Genomic DNA, 20,635 nt, shown 5'->3' on the forward strand with positions numbered 1-20,635 from the left:
CAGTGAGGTAAATGTTAGTGACTGATTTAATTTATGAATTAAATTTGTATATGTTTGCAAATGATTAATCTACCTATTATTATACCAATCGGGCAGTCAGTAGTCATCACCTATAATAAAATGAAACATTTTTTAATTGCTCAACACGTGATTTTAAAGTAAAACTGATAAGTAGGTATATACTAGTTGTAATACTAAGGTGGATCGTTAGAGTAACTAGATTTTATTTTTTTGAAACGAAACAATCAAAAAATTCATATAATTTAATTATATCTAGTCTATTTATTCGTTATTATTTCTATAAAGTAAAATGTATACATTTTTTACAATAACATTATTAAATGATTCAAAACTGGACTATATGTTTTTAACATTAACATAAACTGTGTCAATATGTTAAAAAATTGATATATATATATATATATATATATATATATATATATATATATGTTTATATAATATGATACAAAAATTATAAATTTCAAAGTAAACACCCCTACTTTAAGGCTTTAAATAACGTACCTATAGAAATATCTGAGTTTTATAGAAATATATATTTATGATGAAGCAATTTATTTTTATACTTATACCTATATCATTAAAAAACAATAATACGAAATTACAAATAACAACTTAAACGCTGAATAGCGAACTGCGGGTAAAGATTTATAAAGCTGTTTGTACGAGTTGAACACGTTGATCTCAGAAACTACAGGAGTACTGGACAAACTTCAATAAAAGTTTTATCGATAGATTCCTCGAGAGTTGAAGAATGTTTTCTTACTTCAGCTCCTATAGGTTACTAAAGGGTGGCTCACAGATAAACTTCGTTTTAGCTGATAAGTTCATGAAAATAGAATAATTTTTTGTTTATTTGTAATAGTTTCCTTTCATACAATAGAAATTAATTCTACTAAGTGGAAAAAATAACGCCATTGCTGTTACACAGGCATAGCTGCACCCATTTATGATGTGGTTTGGATTCCGATCAGAACGGTGATACAAGACTGCTGCGGACGGTTCTAATTAGGGCGACTTTTTTAATAACACGATTACAGACGATTCTAGAACTAAAACCTAAATAAATAAATAAATAATAAATATGGTTATATTTCCTAATTATGTATAATACTGTATATAATAATTTATTATACTTTCGTATTTTGTACTCGTAAATATGATATCAAGAAAAAATCTTAGAAGGTATTTTCTCATTTATTTTAATTGATTAACATTATATTTTACATAATTTATTAATCATTTTAGGCACATTCTATGTACACATCGGATGAATATCTACTTGATCCACTGGTATATCGGGTGCTTAAACCACATAAGCGTCTACAATATTGTATGACTATCGGTTTTAAAATGTTCATCGATATCTTTGTAATATGTTAGTGTTATTATCATCATAAAACCAAATCACGTATTTAAGAAAAACAATGTTAAAAATCCGCTTACTCAAAATTTTGTTTTCAACTTCCATAATAACATACGATTAATCATTATTGACTCTGAAAAATCGACGATACCTCTCGAAAACTCAAAATAACGGACCTCCCCTTCATTTTTACGTACCTAGTAGTGTAGTACCACCTTTTTTAACAAGTTTTTTTTAAGCCATGATCCTTTAAGGAATTACAAAGGTTATTTAATAATATTATTAAATCGGTATCTAGATTCAAAATAATTTATATGATTTACTATGCAAATACAAACAACCTCGCCCGAAACTACTACTTGGGTGTATAATATTATATAATATATATAATATTATGTGACGTACAATAATTTTCTGTGTTACGTAATAAAATAATTATAAGCACAAATAAACTATGCCATGAGCATCCATAGGGGGGGGGGGGAAGGGGGGCACTCCCCCCCCCCCCCTAGAATTTTAAATTTGTTTTCTAATTGTAATAATTTAATGTTATACTAATGAAATATAATAATGTTCTATAAATAAAATGTATAATAATAATACCTTATTGTAATAATGATAAAACATGATAATGTACTATAAATAAAATGTATAAAAAAAATCTTTATTTATTTTTTAAATACATTTTAACCCCCCCCCCCCAGAAAAATGTCTGGGGACGCCCATGGACTATGTTTATTATTGTAAAGATATTTTCCAAAAAGTTTTCCGTTTATCGATGTATGTAATGTAATACATTATTAACCTGTAATAATATTATAATTGATATCAACACAACAAAGCAATATTTATAAACGATCAACTGTCTACAAATTTCGAAGAACTATAAAGGCTAATGAATAACACTTTATTGTGTATTGGTTTAATTACTATATGAGTCTAAAAAAATACTTTGACTAGACGTTTAATAATAATATAATAAAAAAAAAATATATAAATATATCGTAAAGAACTATAATATTGATTTTTGACATATATTTATTTGTTTGGGGTTTTTTTTTTTTTTTTGGAAAATACATAATAATACTACTTATAATGAATTAATAACTAAACATTACACTTACAATATATTCCTAAGTAGGTTCTATATAATATATAATATTATGTATAACTACATGTACGGTATAATTATATATCTATGTACATTGTAAAGTTCGTTAAGTTAATTTATGTAATGATTTACAATGACTTCGAAAAAAAAGAAAATATAAATACAAATATTTGTTTACCTACCAATTATTCTACGTCTTAGATTATGATTTATAAATTAAAATAATACTATTCGGTGACTGTAATAATATTATATTATGATATAATAATATTGATGTGTGTCGAGTCTGTCGTTTCGTGATAATAACTCGCGAATAATTTTTATTAGATAAAACTCTGAATAAATATTATTTATCATTAAAATACTATATTATATTAAATTACATAATTCATAATATATATATTATTACAACCGGTATAGTTATATTTTACAAAAGTACTTAATAAATATTATAATATAATTGTTTTAGTCTGGACGTAAATACTTTCAGGGTATATTAAACTATTATATCATTAAAATACTACTTCAGTTAAAATTTTACTTAAAATGTTTAGGTAATAACGTATTATTCGTGACTATACGTGACTGTACTTTTAGCAGGTATAATATTATAATATGTAGGTGTGTATATAAATCGCGTGATATTATAAGTAATATCAATAACTTAATTTCGCTAATATATATAATATTATAATATTTTAATATTAGTAAATGTGTGTATAATTATTATAGGTATATATATAATATATGTTGTGCATTAAATTTGTCTAAAGGAATCATATCACGTTTCTGATAGTCATTTTGTCTTGTTCAAATTCCATCGATGACTACGTTGGACGCGTTCACGTAATTCCAGTTGCCGTTGAATACTTCTAAAAAAAATATACGAATAATTATTATAATAAACTTGATTTGTTGCAGTATTAATTGAAACAAACTAAAAATAGTTAAAAAGCTACTGCGGGTAGTTAGTTTGTTAAAAGATATAACTCATTGAAATACGCTATTATCGTATACTAGATATATAAATAAAAAAAAATTAACAATCCATATTACAAGAGTATGTGATGACATATACGATTTATATGATTGGTATGAGAAGAGAGGCCATCCGGTGATAGAGCCCTACAACTAGTATTTATTATGCCTTCATTATTTAAATTAAAAATATGCTTATAAATGTTTTTTATAATTCAATTAATTTCAATGGTTTTATATGTAGCTTATAACATATATTATGGACAATCAAAATTAAATTTTGTTTTCTGTAATCGATGATAGTGAGAAGTGTCAAGTGTTTGTCTCGAGAAGTTATATCGTGAACATATAAATACTTAATATATTGCCTATACTAAACCCCTTATAATGGACCGCTTTAAACCACTTATACAACCAATAGTGAATTGATGAATAAAACAACTTTCAAAATAAACTATAAAGAAAACTATTAATATAATAATAAAAATCATATTTAAATAATATTGACATGAAATGAAATTATGATCAAAATTTTAGAGTATGAGATAAAAAATGTTAATGTACGCAATGATTACTATGAACAACACGCATTAAATATTATATTATATTGTACATAATAAAGCGTGGTATTTTGTTCAAACAACGGTGGTGACACCAAAGTCCTCAGCTGGATTTTTTGTGGCGCAGAGCCAATAATTTTGTACTTTTTCAAATAACAATAAGTATTTAATGATTATTGTCTACTTATATTTTTTATATAATCAATAATGGTTATTTGCTTTCGATAATTTGAATTGACAACTATAGGGTTTTAAAATCGAAGTTGACTAAATTAAGGTCATTTAAAATCGAATTATACGTTATTTTCGTTTTATTGAAATATATTTATTTATTAAAAACCTTTAAATTTTATATTCAATAATTTTATGTTTAATTTTTTTTTTTTAAATTTTATGTCGTGTTGAACAGTTCTAAATTTTTATTAAAATATAACTATTACCAAAAAATAATACTAATAATAATTATTATTTAAAAAGTACGTTCGTTGTGAACCATTCAATTATCAAAAATTTAAAAAAGCGAATGAAATATAATATTAAAAATGTGGTTCTTATTTATTCAATTTTGATTTTATTTTATTATTAAGTCAAAATGACTTCAAAAATTATGTTTACCCAAGTTTATTATTAAATGAGTGATGTTATTAATTATTATAATAGCAGTTTAAATATTAAAATAAAAATTCTTCATTGCATACGTATATTAAAATAATTTAAAACGCTACTATAAGAATATTATGTATATTAATAAGGTATCCCCTAGTTTGTCAAAAGAGTCTCGACTTGGTTTAACATAATCTGGCTATGAAATATTATATTGAATAACTAAAAAAACTAATTCTACTGTATATTATATAGTATATAATACTATAATTTATACATATTAGATATAAAAATGACTAAATTGACAAAATAAATTTTTTATACTTTGACTGGTTGAATGTATTTAAAATGTTTGTATTGCGTAGACCAGGGGTCTCCAAACTTTTTTAATCCTAGGGCCATATAAAATAAAAAAAGCTCTTAGCGGGCCAAAATGTATGAATACATTTAATTTTCGTATATAATTTATAAATTACAGCTTAGGCTGTAATCCTAACCTAACCTAGGCTAACCTAACCCAGCGGGCCGGTGAAAACTTATTCGGGGGCCGCATCCGGCCCGCGGGCCGTAGTTTGGAGACCCCTGGCGTAGACTATTCGTTTGACTGTAACGAGTTAAGATAACAAAATGATGGTGCAGAATATAAATTCTAAGTCTGGTAATATTATATTATTATAAGCTATTATAAGCTGTACATATAGACGAGAAGTGTATTATAATACATTTTACATAGTTCGATGTAAGTATGAGTCTTAAGAGGACGGCACACCTGTATGTGAAGTTCCCGTCTTAAAAACGTACAACATGGAAAATTTAAATCACTGTATTATTAAAGGTTACTAGACAAAATTAGAACTTCTGAACACAAATATACTATGTTTTACGATTGTAAGACGGAGGCAATATATTATGCGGGTGTGCCATGCCGTCCTCTTAACAGTCTTAAACTCTTAACCACCCACCATACGAGTACACAACGTTGGTCGCTGGCGGTTAATCGACTGCTAGAGGCTGCAGCTTAAGATGTAATGTTTCACAAATATTTTAAGTGCCCTTAAAGGAATATACTGTATAAGGTCTGTCTGTCTGAAAATACACGCCTCTGACCGGAAGTGAATAAATTTAAGAAGCAAGGCGATACAGGAAATGACTATAATGATGTATAAATAAATCATACTGTGTTTTTTTGAGGGGGGGGATATTCGATAGATTATATATACCAGATATACCAATTACCTATATATAACATATCTGTAGACTATAATATACCCTTACGTTACGGCTTCACTACTCTTTTAGTTTTCGTCTCGATTATAGTTAATACACAACTATAAACGAATGGATGTAACGTATATACACACATGGTATGCGCCGACTGTTTATATAGAATACCGAAATGATCGAAAGGAAACGAGTAATTAGACTTATCGTACCTATCCTTTTATGATGATATATAACATATGCCTGTGTATGTAGCTGTAGAAACAAGTGTAAAGAGTAAAACGAATAAATTTAGAAGTTTTTCGACGGTGGCGGAGTTAAGTGAATTATTCATTTCTACAGAATATACTGAAATTCAGTAGCCCGACGATGAAACATACCATTTTAATATCATCATATCAGTTATATAAAGTTTTGCCATAAGTAACAATCGATTGCTAGTTTGACACGTAGCTAGGTACATTTAACGATCATTTACATCATCGTGTTCATTTGTATTATAAAATTATTTCTTCTATTAATGTCTTTATTTTATACTGTATTAATTTAAAAATTTTCCATGCCTTTTAGCATATAGTATTAGTAATGGACTATAATACTCATAATAATAAAATAGGTTACGTGTGGTCGAAACGAAAACGCGTTGTACCGAACAATATATTGATCAATTTAAAATAAGCCTCGTTGTTTCTTGTTAACTATAACTACTGAATGGGTTATTACTTAGGAGAATTAGTTATTAAGATGTCATGTGATTTAAATGTCAGCAAAATATGAATTGAGAACTCACCTGTTTCGCTATCTCGACACGGTTCCGATGCCTTGGTCTCGATTACTATACCCGTAGCGCATGCATCCATGAACATTTGACACCAAGAGTGGTATGTTTTGTCGTTGCTACCGCACACTTTTCCGCTCGTATCCTTGCGCTTTCCCGAAGTTTCCGGTTCTGGACATGATAGATTACACGTAACACATCTCGGACGTCCGGTCTTTTTCTCGACCAGACATTTTTGACCGCTCTTACAGCTAACCGTGGCACACGTGGCAGATTCTATGTAAAAACATAAAATCATACTCTCGAATTATTATACGTATTTAGTAAATTATGAAAAAGTTAAAAATACGGATGAGGCTAGGACACTACTTCAAGTATAAATTAAGTGTGTTATATATCTACTTATGTGTGTAATATAAGTTTTTATAACATTATATCCGTGGAAAAATCTCTGTCGTCTAACTTAATAGATATTAGTTATTATATTAAATACAGTAATAAACAGTTTTGGGACTTAACCACTCGTAACACATATAATAATATGCACGGAGTCAACAATTAAAATATTATTTTAAATTTGGTTACATTTGTTTATATGATGAATAAGATGACGAGATACGGTTTTGGCGTATCGTCAACGCGTATATTATATGGAATGTTTACTAGTAAAAGTTATATTTGATTTATTGTTCTGAAAAAAATGACAGACTTCTGGCAAAGAGTCACCGTGTTAAAAAAATATATACATACTATTGTCGTGTAGCAAGCGCATCATATATTAAATAACCGTAAACAACGTAGATATATAATTAAATATACGAAGTATTTTGAGTTTTGATGGACGTATAGTTTTAGTTACAAAAAAAAGAAAAAAAAGTAACAACGTTAAAATAAACGACAACTGCTATAATATAATATGATCACTAGAACTTGGAAGTTGATGGATTTCTCATTTTTTTTGTTTTGACTTATAGGACGATGCTCTCCTGGCCTCTAATGTGTTCCACAAGCATGTAAATTTAAATTACTAATTTTTATTTTGCCTTTTTTGGATTTTTTACTTTTTAAGTCATTTTTTGTCATTTTTAAGTCCTATTTTCTTTTTAAGTTCAATTTTTTGTATTTATAATTAGATTTTATCAATTAACATCTTTATACGCATGGTTTTTGTTTTACTCAGACTGTATATAAGTACTTGCATCAAAATTGTATTTTATACAAGTTGTATAAGGGTTAGATAAAGATAAAGATTCGATAGAATAAGGCAATTGTTAGCTGTCATTTTTACTTTTGACAATATAAAATATGCTTTAATAGTACAATGTAATAATTTTGAGTAGTTTTTATTGTTATTATTCTTTAAAAAAAAATAATGTATTTTTATTATTACTATTATTCTTTAAAAAAAAAAAAAATGTATTTTCATTAATTTTAAACAAATATTTATATTTTTAGGTCATTTTTTGTGATATTTTGTCATTTTCAAGTCATATTTACATTTTTTAGGTCATTTTTTAAGGTCATCAACTTCCGAGCCATAATGATCACATTATAATTATTGCCGCAGTACTCCTCAAAAACGTCACTTCGATGATTATCGTCATACATTAAATATTTGTTTCTTTTCTGTTCGAGAATTTAACATCCAGGTGACTAAAGCATACAAATTATATAATATTTATATCGCATTGAAAAAAAAATGTGTTGTTGACTTATGCAAAGACTCGCGAACGGTTCGAAAGATCTTAAGACCAACCCAAGTTTATCGAGTGAAGTGATTACTAAAATACATACCTATATACCTACCCAACCCGAAGCCCGCAATAATTGTAGCGTTTTACTGCCCAGTTTGTCTGTGCAGTGGCTTATTGCTTACCGATTTTTTTTTCATTTACTCGCTCCGACGCGTTAAAATTCCCCGAGGTCAATAACGTATGGCTACGCATACGCTGTGCGCAGGTATTATACTGTCCAATAATAATTATTATATTTTTCATGGAGACGACGACCGGTAAACGAGACGTCGATCGGCGCGGCTGACTTACTATATATATATAACTATAACAAATCACAGTCGAACAAAAAAATCTCCTTGCTACAATGTTTTGTGTACGGAGTACGCGTGTATAGTATATACCCCCTAATAACAATACTAATGATAATACGTACGCACTTTATCTGTACGCGGAACGGCTCGAATGAGTCGTCGTCATATTGTCGCGCAGTCCTGTGTAAAGTGTATACTGTATATCATAATAATGCATTGTGTACGCGCCTAGGTATAAGCATAATATTTTAACGTATTAAAAGCTATATCCGAGTAATAATAATAGTTATGTCGTATTAAGTATTAACGACAATAATAATCGCTGTTTCTCCCGGACGAGTCGAACAGCGTGTGTACGCTATTAAAAATGTCGACGGGATCGTTCCTTCCATCAATTTAGTAGCATCCGAAACGAGAGTCCGGGTCAGAGTTTTTAGTTTTTACGCGTCGCGCCGCCCGCCGCAGGTACTTTGTATTGTACACCCACCGCCGCCACAACCGCACTACTTCTTGTCGGCGCCGTCCGCCGTCCGCCTACGCCTCCGCCGCGCGCCGGTTATGGTAATACGTCGGGGATGTATATTATAATACAATGTAACATAATGTTGTTATTATATAGGAAGTCGTCGCGCACACGCTGCGGCGGACGGCGTTAAATTTAACTCTTGGATGGCGGTCAACTACAGCGCGGCTATTACGAGTCATTATCCGTGCACGTGCAATGGGCAATAGTGTACTAGTTTATGCTCATGAATTATGATAAGAAATAATAACGAATAGCTCCGATATTACGTCTAACGTTGCCCGTAACTCGCGAGTAAATCTTCCAACTTAAATTTCTACCCACTTCCCCACCACCATACATCGGCTTTGCAACACTACAACACTCAAAAATAGAATATTTTTATGTATATCGTAAAATTGTTGAAAATGAACGATGAAATACGTGCGAGTCAAATCTTATATCCAATCCCTGAGATCAGGGACGAAGGGAGAGAGTGAAGAATAATGTGTTTGAAAGTACACTCGCCCCTTCTCATTACAGTTTTTTAATAACAAAGAAAATTAGCTATGAAAAACTCATTGAGTTATCGATTTAAAAACGTGATTGTAATATACCATAAACGATAAACTAGATTCAGTGCTTTTAAGATGAGAATGAAAAAGTGTGTAAGTATGTTGTATGGTAATGCTTAAGAAATTTACCGATAAGGCTGATTGTCTAATACATCGACGGCCAACCAGTAGATCCATATAGGTTATTAATAATTGTAATTTATCATTACTAATTATTAGTTATTATTGTATTACAATTATTTACATTATTATTACATAGATATTACTTTTCTAAAATAATTCCTTTCGATTCACAACCTATTCACGGCTAGCTCTCAAACTCCAAACACAGCTTGTGCAACAAAATATGTTTTGTTTTTTTCAATTATAATTTTGAATATTAATAATATTATACATAATACAATTTTTATTTCTTAAATGCATTAAATGGGTATTAACTATTTAGTACTAGTGCATACCTATATAGCAATATAGAATATATTATATACCTAATATTATATAAGTACCTATGTAAATGTTAACTTAAAATTGGTTTCCGTCCTCCCTCTTACAAAATTTTAAATTTACATAAATAGGGACGACCCTGATAGGAAATAATTGATATTTGAAAAGACAGGAAAAGTTACAGAAACATTAATTAAATCGAGATATACGCAATTTATTATACAAAACCATCAGACAATGATTATTATAAGTTATTATATTTATACGAGACACATGTACGTATAATAATACACTATAATAACATTATACAACGAGTGTACGTGTGTTACTTTGGATTAAATAAAATAAAATGCAGTAGTATTAGAAAATTGAACTGTTATTGACGTATTGATTTTTTCTGTCAAGGCATTTCAATATATTATTATTTATTATGTATAACGATTTTCATCGCGTATTAATTACAGAACGTTTACATTTGTATTTTAAACAGTCATTTAAGTACGACTGTACGAGTAAGTAAAGTTTTTTCGAAATTATATTTTTTATATACAACTGTATTAGTATACTGAGTATAGGTATAATAATTTATAATTATTTTATATATTCCACATTTTTTGAACACATACTGTTTCAAGTGACACGTGATTTGTTTCCGTCATAACATAACGTTACTTCATAACGTTGATTTAATACATCTCCTTCAACTATATGGGCAGTATATTTTAACTATATAAGTTGTATAAGTAATAATAAATTAATAAAATAATACATCATGTCTACAAAAAAACAGACCTAATGTGGTATTAAAATTCAAAATTTCAAGCTACAGACAGTTTAGCCGTATAGACATGTTTACATCTTTTCGTCTAGTTATTATACCTGTATTATGTAGGTAAGAAAAACACAACAGTTATTGTGATTATCTGTAAATCATTAATTTTGACGAATAACATTTTTAAGTTACAATCATCCCGTGTTTTATAAAATATAATGTATCCAAACAAATGATTGTATTCAAAATGACTAATAGGCGATTAAATCACATATTATTATAGAAATAACAAAAAAATTACCAAAATCAACGTTAAATCATATATGTAGTATCGTCATCGTTGCATGACAATATAGTTAGCGGAAACGTATTATTATAGGACCAGATGACCTGTCTTCTGTAATTAGTGTATAATATATACTATAAAGAAAAAAAAGTATAAAACTCATAATATTACTGATGATTTTACCTACACATAAGACACATAACTTTTTTAATAATTGGAGTTTTGAAAAAAACTTGAAACGGATGTTTGAGTAAAACATGACATTATAACGATACAATCTACAGGAAACTTTGTGTTGTAAGAAAAAAAAAACCCAGTTTAAAATGTAAAGATTGTCTTTAACTGTACAGAAGTTGACTTGAAAATAACTATAAATTTAATGTATATAATACATATTGTTTATTATTTAGTATATAGTTGTAAAAACTACAATGTATATTTTTTTTATATAGAATGATTTTATAAGCATGATCTGAAGATCATGCAGTTCTTTAAAATCTGATTAATGGAATTTTTAAGTGTATTTGAGATCATATTTTTAAGTTGGTATTGAGATTGTTTTGAACCTATTTCTGAAATAATGTCTTATAAGATTACAATATCTTTCAAATGAGAATTAATAATTTTTACTTTAAATTATTTAGTTGATAATGTTTCTGAAAATTGGGATTATTATAATTAAAATTTATTTATTGAAATTAATTTCAAAATTTAGTTTTTGAGTTATTCAACTTAATATACTAAAAATAATAGATTTGGAGAATTCTGGGACTATGCGGAATGCGGGTGAGTTAAAAGTTTTAGTAATTTATATTAATCTATAAAAGTTAATATGTGTAAAAATGACCCAAGTATAATTATTAGTAGATCTTATTTTGCGTCTATTTTATATTTTTTTTAAAACAAAGGACGTTTTTTGTATAGACAAATTAGTAACTTGTTTAATACATTCCACTTAAACTTACTTACTATCTAAATAAGAACATTCCTATATTTTTATATTTTATACTCAAATAATTTCCCAATCTGCCATGAAGATCTAACTACCCAATACATTATCCTAGACTGCCCAGATCTTCAAAACATTCGAAATACCTTATCAATACCCAACAACTTAGATAACACTTGATATAATATTATGTAGATTAGAAATCTTTAACTGTATTTAAAAAATGAGATATTGAAATATTTCTAAGTTTTCTAAAGAACTATAAACTTTTATAAAATAATATATTTTACCAAGTAGAATATTAAATGTATTTTCAAAAAAATCGACTTATTTTTACGAATCAATATTTATTATTTTTTTTTTTTACAAAATTTGAAACGTTTATAATAAAATATATTTTGACCAAACAATATGATACTACAAGATAAGTGAAAATAATATACTGAAGTATTGATCGGAGATGTAGCGCATACGCTCAAAATTTGAGTCTAATATAATATACACAATATTATGCATAATAATTTTAAAGCAATTATGATCGGCGACGAAACAACGGTTGGCCGACGACGCCCGTCTTGTAGCCAAATTACGTTGTATAATATAGCATAGTCGGAGTCAGTGCATCAACAACAATATAAAAATGTATATGCATTATGTATACAGCTGAATACGTTTGTGCATAATTATATTATGCACTTAAACATTGATTACTCGTCGACGAAATTAATTTATTACACAACAACGACCGAAAACGAAAAAACAACAACGTCGTAATATACATCACACACATATACACAGACGTGCGTTTAAGCGGTATAGTCTGTGAAAAAACAGGTGGCGGCGGGGTTGGCGCGAATCGTGTTTATTATAATACTTAAGCGATATTAAAATATGTACCTACACACTTGCACACGCGTATATTTATGTGTGTGTGTGTATTTTATAAAACGGGCAAGTTTTGATGGGTAGTAAACGCCACGACGATCGACGACGACGGTGTGCGCGCGCTTTTTTGTTGCTGCACCGGAGCGTCTAGACGGCTTAATGAAACCGACTGGTATAATAATATAATACATAGTGTTGTTGTGCACACATATAATAATACAATAATAATAATAATAATAATAATATCGCAGCCGCCGCAGCACTATAAAAACGTCCATATAAAATGCGTACATAGTCTGCTGTTGATGCTGTTGCTGCTGCTGTTGCTGCCGCAATAACAATAATAAAGTATGCTTGCATATAATAATATATGGTATACGGTACGTTCGCGCCCGAGGAGGAGAAGCTGAGTGGCGAAACGTAATTATTATTAGCGTGCCCGTACACGTACGCAAGTGCGATTCGGCAATAAATCCAAGCCGATACTAAATTTTTATTTTGTTTTAGTGCAGTGCCGGTGTGAATACTACGAGTTGTAGGTATACGTTATATACCCGCAGCCTAATGTCTACCTGCTAATAACGCTATTTGTGTCGAATGTGCAGCATCGATATGACCATGTACGAAGTCTTCTACGGGGCGCGGCATAAGTCGTATTGTATACCAACGTATATACGAGTAAACGAATAGTATGAACATATATCTCCCGTGCGCGCCCGTCGGCGAGCTTGTGATATTAATATTATGATACGACCGAATTCTCACGATATGATAATAATAATATTATGATGTTTGCGCGTTGTACTTATGTATGCGTATTATGCATATTATTGCAGTGCTCCGCGTGTAATATATACGACCACGTCGTAATTATATTATCGTACACTGAGGCGAAGTACGGGCCGTTGTTTACGACTCGGAGATTGGCGACGATAGACCATATTATATATATATATATATGTGTGTGTGTGTATATTTATCGTCGCGAACAGTAAAAGAAAAAAAAATACTACTCCCTAATATTATTATACGGTATAGACATTATAATATGGTCTACGCCGGCGGCGTCGGGTGTGTTCGAACACTAAAATGTATATAACATAATAATATGGCGTATATGTATACGTAACGTCTTATTTGTCGACAGCGAGACGCAACGGTTCGTATTTTAAGCCATTTTCAGTCGACGGTGACCTATCAATACGTCTATTTTGAACGATAATACAATAATATAATCGTGCTATGGTGGATATAATTTATTTGCCAATACTTATGGTACAGAACAGTGACCGAAACTGAATAAAAAACAACCAGTTCGGAAACCCATAATCTTTAAAAATGTTGAAAAATAGAATCTAAAATAAATATTTTCAGTCAAAAACGAAGGTAACCACTGAATACCAAAAACGATCTGACCAAACCTAGTATAAGTATTAAGTACTCAAGTACTGGTTATGAAATAATTGACGGGCGTTGATAAGACTTGGGATAGTTGGGATGCAGCCCCAGCTGCAGATTTTATAATGCGGCATTTTGATGCCCATATTATGTATCCTTATACTCCTATATTATTATATACAACTCGATAGATTATATTTAGTATATTATTATTAATTCGTTTTGCTACTCACTCTTGCAAAGTCCTTTGTAAGCTATTGGAATGGCCTTTCCCATCCGGCAGGCGGCTTCACGCAGATGACATGCGCTTTGGTATGTCCTGCCATCAGACCCACACACCAACCTAGATGGCGACATGCCTCGAGGACAGAAAGTGGCACACTTGACGCAGTGCGGCATCAGGTTCTGGTCTTGTAGACAGTATTTGCCTCCTGGGCAGGTGACTTTATTGCATGAACCTGCAGAAAAGTAATGATAATTATTGTTTTTAAAAAAAAACCACTTGTAATAAACCCATATACAGAGATTAAATTTTAAAATCAATTTTAAAATTTTACTCGAAATAAACAATTATTTTCTTTACGCACATATAATATGTTGCACGTACCTACATATTTTATTATTGAATTACTTACTCTGACATAGACCGTGATAATCGATAGTTAACGATTGGTCTCTAGTACGACATGATCTTTTTTTCAGCCGGCAATGCGACTTGTATGAAACGCCATCCGTGCCGCATACTGGACCCTTAACAGTGAATCCGTCGCGTTGCTTACAATTGGGCGAACAGATGCATTTTGGTGAGCCCGACCGCATAACGCACTTCTTGCCAGGAACACATTCTACATCCGTGCACGATCCTGTGTAAAGAATAAGTGAAGTTCATTTTAATTTTAAATTATAAATTAGGTTCTAGTGTATTATTTTATGGAATAAATTATAAAGGAACACGAACAATAATTTTCCAACAGTAGATAGTGATTTAAATAAGTAGTTATAGAAGGGAAGGAAGAGTAAGTTCTTTTTAAATTTAAAGACGTGATGAATTAATGAACAGAGTAAAATATATTACAAGCAAAAATATAACAAAATATTTACCTACAGCTAAATTCGACCAATGGCCCACCTAACTTTTTATGTAGCACAATTTCTGTTATAATTAGAATCAGTTAATTTAATCGTAAAGATGAAATATAATTAAATTAAACCAAAAATAATTGCTCAATATATTTATAATATGTGATATAATATACTGTAGGTATACAGTAATATTATATTTAAAAAAAAATTAATACCTTACATTTTGGAACGTAATCGATTATTTCTTTATTTTAATTTAATCTTTACATAACTAAATCATGATAATCTATAAACTGTTTATTCTCGGTTGTTGTACTACAACAATTTAAGGTTTCATATTATAGTATAATATAACATGATGTACACAGATCATTTTAATAAATAATTAATATATATTTATAATACCGCTACTTTTTATTACTAATTATTAATTATATATTATTAGTACGCTGTAACACGAGTGAAGTTTAATAATAATAATAAACACATTCAAAACAAATTGAAATGTATTAATTATTGTAGTGTAGATACAATGTTAATCTATCATAATATAATATTATAACATGTTTTATTGATACTCAAATAATAATAATAAACCATAAAAAATTAATATATAGTAGGTACTAAAAAATTTGGTTGTTAATTATTACCTTTACATTTTGCACATGGCACACCATCACCCAAGACGCGCCAGAAAAACAGCGCCCCGGGGTCCAAGTCAGTTGGGCTCCAGGATGTGGAAACGGAACTACCGCCCAACTTGCAACATTGTTCTTTCGATAAGCGTTCAGCTAACAAATCCTTGCACAGACCATTTTTACCCATCGATGCCCAACACATGCCACCTGAAACAAAAATAAAACCTTTTAAAATTAAACCATCAACACACTTAGAAATCACCAATTTTTCAAATATTAGACTTCCGGACGAGACATAACAATACAATATATGAAATGCTTCATAATATTATTATAATAACAGCCGTTTTGACCTATAACCTATATAACCTAGCTCTAATAGGAATTTGTTTTTACTATTCAGTTTAATGTTATAATGTTGTCGTTTATTTTAAATAAAAAGTATTAATATTAGTATTTTATATTAGTATTTATACTTATATATTGATGCATAATAAACTGCTATTTAGCTTCATAAATATAAATTAAAAAAATAAATAATATTCGAATGTGTGGATGTAACCTGCAGGAGTTCATAACTATATACGGAATATATATACATTTATTATTGGAAATATGAAAATCGACCAATCTGCAACGCAAGATAAACAATAAACAGTGATTTGGAAAGTTTGGTTATTTTTAAATGTTATGAACAGATGTATTTGCATTTACCAAATAGAGCAGTCATTGAAGCGAAAAAAATTGTCCAACGAATCAAAACAGTAGTTTAAAAAGCGCTCAATTCGAGACGAAGAGAAATTTACGACAAGGTATGGAAAATGTTCATAACGATGGAGTTCTTGTTAAATTACCAGATAGAAATGCCTTCAAATGAATGATTAACTTTAGGAAAAATAGTATAAGGCCTACTATACTACATAATTTATTTGAAGTTGAAATTCACTATCTTTACAAGGTTGCAACACGTGATGAATCATTTCTTATTTAATAATATGATAAAAGAAATAGTGACTCCGATAGATTAATAGTATTTTTAATAAAAAATAATATTCGATTACTGATTGTAAGTGATACTATTTACTTCAGTGGAACTTTAAAATTATACCAAGATAGTTCATGCAGTTATATACTATACACGGAATTTACATGAATAATGTATTCCCTTTTATAGTTTATGCATCGAATAGTCATAAAAATGAAGGATCCTGTAGTATAATTTGTCAAAAACTTAAAAATTCTTTAGAATATAACATTAAATTTTTAATTTGCAGTATGCGATTTTGAGTCTGTAAACAACATAAATACGTTAAAAACTATATTTAATAATCTCCATAAATAGATTGTCTCTTTCATTTTAGAAAATCTTTATGGCGTCATCAACTGATGAATCGTGACTTAAGAGAGGAGTATTTGAAGTATTATCAGCTAACAATAAGAAATAATTTACTAAAGCTATTGTTTTTACCATTCATATTATAAGAGGACTTTCAAGACATTTTTTATAACTTAATAGATAACTTGGATAAACGCGTTGTTGACTTTACTACTTACATTGAAACAATTCGTGGATGACCAGCACGTAGTAGGAGACAAGCTGTCTATCCTGAATTCTCAACAAAAATGTTTGATGTATATACACTTTAATTAGTCGAAGACAAAAACCAACAATGTTGAAGAAAGTTTTTATTCAAAACTGAGAAAAGCCTTATTAACTCATCGTTATAATACTTGGAAGTTTCTAGAAAATATAAAACATACTCAAGAAGTAACTGAAAATAATATTATCCAAATTACAGATACATAATGTGTTTAACTATCAGCTCTAAAAACATTATTATTAATCAGGAACAAGTTGAAAATATAGGTAAGTAATTATGCTTATTACAACAAATAGAACGAAATTATTTTATATCTTAAAGATTTGGCTATTACTTTCTTAAAACTACACAGTGATCCAAATATTTTCATGTAATAAACTAAATTTACAATAAATGTGTAGTTTTTATTAATTTGGTTTTCTTAAGGCATTAACTTAAAAAATAATATATAAAAGAATACCGGACTTTAAAAATGATAGACTAATTTACATTTGACTTAAAAAATCATGAAAAAATGATATTGGACTAAAATGTATTTTGGACATAATTGATAATTAGACTAAACAATTTTACCTTCTGTATAGGACTAATATTCTTGTAACCGTTGGTAACTTAGTGTACATTTTCCACTAAAAACTCCACAAACCGGTGCGACAAAGTACAACTTACAAACAACTTTTGTTTGCTTACTACCGTTTCTGCTGTAGGTACACGGTAACCATGGTGGTTTTTACGGTAACGACTAATATATTAATGCAAGTATGTCTTTTATTATAAACGTAGATATACTTATACTATTTTATCAAGGTTCCAGTAATAATAATTTTTATATTCATACAGGGTGATTTTCAAGCACGCTATTTTCTTTTTATGTATAATTTTAATAAGAATACATATTTTATTCAATTCCGTTTTATTTAATATAATATCCATTAGGCACCTATATTCTAAACAAATTCGACGGGCGGCGCATAACGTCATTAATTTCTCGAGTTTTGACTTAGATTTTATGAATTTATCTAGATATACCTATAATACACATTATAATACTGCACACAGCTATGTAATTGTGAGAGTTCTTTATAAATGACTCCAATATAACGGCCATAGAAGCGTGAGAACAACAGCATAATATTTCTACAAGGAACCCGTAGTAAATACTACATATAGGCGATGCCATGCGCAATGTCCCACTCGACCCATCAAAATTAAATACATTAATTTAACTGCGTGTAGTTTTAAGCCCTCTCTATTTCAGACATGGTCCGTTTTCTGCTAAATACGATAAACATACGGTTCTCGTTTTCAACAACACGCATTATTGTGAAAATATGCTTAGCCAAATATTTGTCAGTGAACCCGTGTACTTATAATATTATAATAGTTTATAAACGTAATAATAATTGTGTGGCAAAGTAACAACAATAACCAAGGTTTGATCAAAAAAAAAAAAAAAAAACGGTCGGTCCGAGAAAGGCAGAAAAATGTCAATGACGGCGACCACGTATTCTTCATACTATAACTGACGACGTCGATGATTATAATATTATTATTCCGGTTACCAACCTGTCTGAACCACCGTGGTCGTAGAATTTTTACCGTGATCAAGCTTGTATAATTATAATTTATAGTATATGAATGACCATCACCCGTATTAGATATACGTATATTTTATTACTTATTACTAGTTTATTTTTATTACCTCGGTAAATTTTGAATTTGTGATGAAAAATGACGACCGCCAACCGTTTTCCCCACCTCTATCACGCGGCGTTTAATTCATAATGATTCCTTATAATTGTAGCGCCAACCGACAAAAAATAAAATTAATATATCATTATTTCATACAGTGTACTCTCGAGCGGGCGACCGCGATAATCTTTGTCGTCTATGAGTGTTCTCGTCACTTGGAAAGTTTTTTAACTTTATTATTCTTAAGTTCAATTTTTTCTTTAAACTTGGTTCAACTATATGTATTAGTCATGTATGTCTGGCATCAAAAATGTCAAAATTGTTTACTTTCTTTCAACATTTTCAACAAATCCTAGCAGAAGTTGTCAGGATGTTTTAGGGAGATTTTGAATAGGTTCTAATTTCACGTATCTTATTAGATACTTACAGACTTGAACCAAATGCTGTTGGAATTAAAACATAGACTATAGAAATACGAGTACATTTGATGAATTACGAGAAAGACTACGACTCTATAGATGAAGATTGTAGAGTAGTGCTAAATAATATACATATTATTATTAACAATATAAATCTTCTAAATACATAAGACACATATTTAATGTAATATAAACTATACAGTATGTAGCATTTAAGCATGTATATAATATTGTTTAGGTAATGGATTAATCAATATACACTTGCATATACCTACTGACTGATCAATTTAACACGAAACACTTATCATTTAAAAAACTATTTATGTTTTTGAAAATATATGTTATATAATTTTAAATCATTATTTCAATTCCAAATATGTTTTGAAGTACTTTAATTTATTAAAATTAAATTACGTAAGAGTATTCATTTAAAATTATCTTAAATAAATATTTTCAAAAACGTTAGCGCTTTCTAAAATAATGAGTGTCTTACGTTATCGTGTCAAGATTTTTTTGTTTATATCATAAGATATTTTTACCGACTAAATCGTGGTATTGGACGGGAAAGGGGGTTTTATAATACGAATATTGTTGGAAATTTCATTTTTGAGAAGCAAAATATTATTTTAAAGCTAAACATGATTAAAAATATATTATACTGTTGTTTCATAATACGTATAACATTTTTTTCGATATATAATAAAATCTA

The 20,635-nt window shown here is 29.2% G+C and overlaps 1 protein-coding gene across 3 annotated transcripts in view; it reads right to left on the minus strand.

Annotated features, from left to right (window-relative positions):
* Nucleotides 1–3,171: 3,171 nt before the first annotated feature.
* Nucleotides 3,172–20,635, minus strand: part of LOC112598502 (follistatin-A) — a 71,908-nt gene continuing 54,444 nt past the window's right edge. For 2 of the 3 annotated variants that reach the window (XM_025345009.1, XM_025344999.1), the window contains exons 3-7: nucleotides 16,227–16,421; nucleotides 15,129–15,356; nucleotides 14,727–14,951; nucleotides 6,648–6,911; nucleotides 3,281–3,367 (exon numbers count right to left, since the gene is read on the minus strand). In XM_025345009.1, coding sequence (XP_025200794.1) covers nucleotides 3,306–3,367; nucleotides 6,648–6,911; nucleotides 14,727–14,951; nucleotides 15,129–15,356; nucleotides 16,227–16,421 — 974 coding nt within the window. In that variant the 3' untranslated portion in view covers nucleotides 3,281–3,305. Of the gene's footprint in view, nucleotides 3,368–6,647; nucleotides 6,912–14,726; nucleotides 14,952–15,128; nucleotides 15,357–16,226; nucleotides 16,422–20,635 lie in introns of all 3 variants that reach the window. The other variant, XM_025344990.1, reaches the window with a different exon arrangement.

The sequence above is a fragment of the Melanaphis sacchari genome, unplaced genomic scaffold (assembly GCF_002803265.2).
Source record: "Melanaphis sacchari strain LSU unplaced genomic scaffold, SCAv2.0 Contig0_pilon_pilon, whole genome shotgun sequence".
Lineage (NCBI taxonomy): Eukaryota > Metazoa > Arthropoda > Insecta > Hemiptera > Aphididae > Melanaphis > Melanaphis sacchari.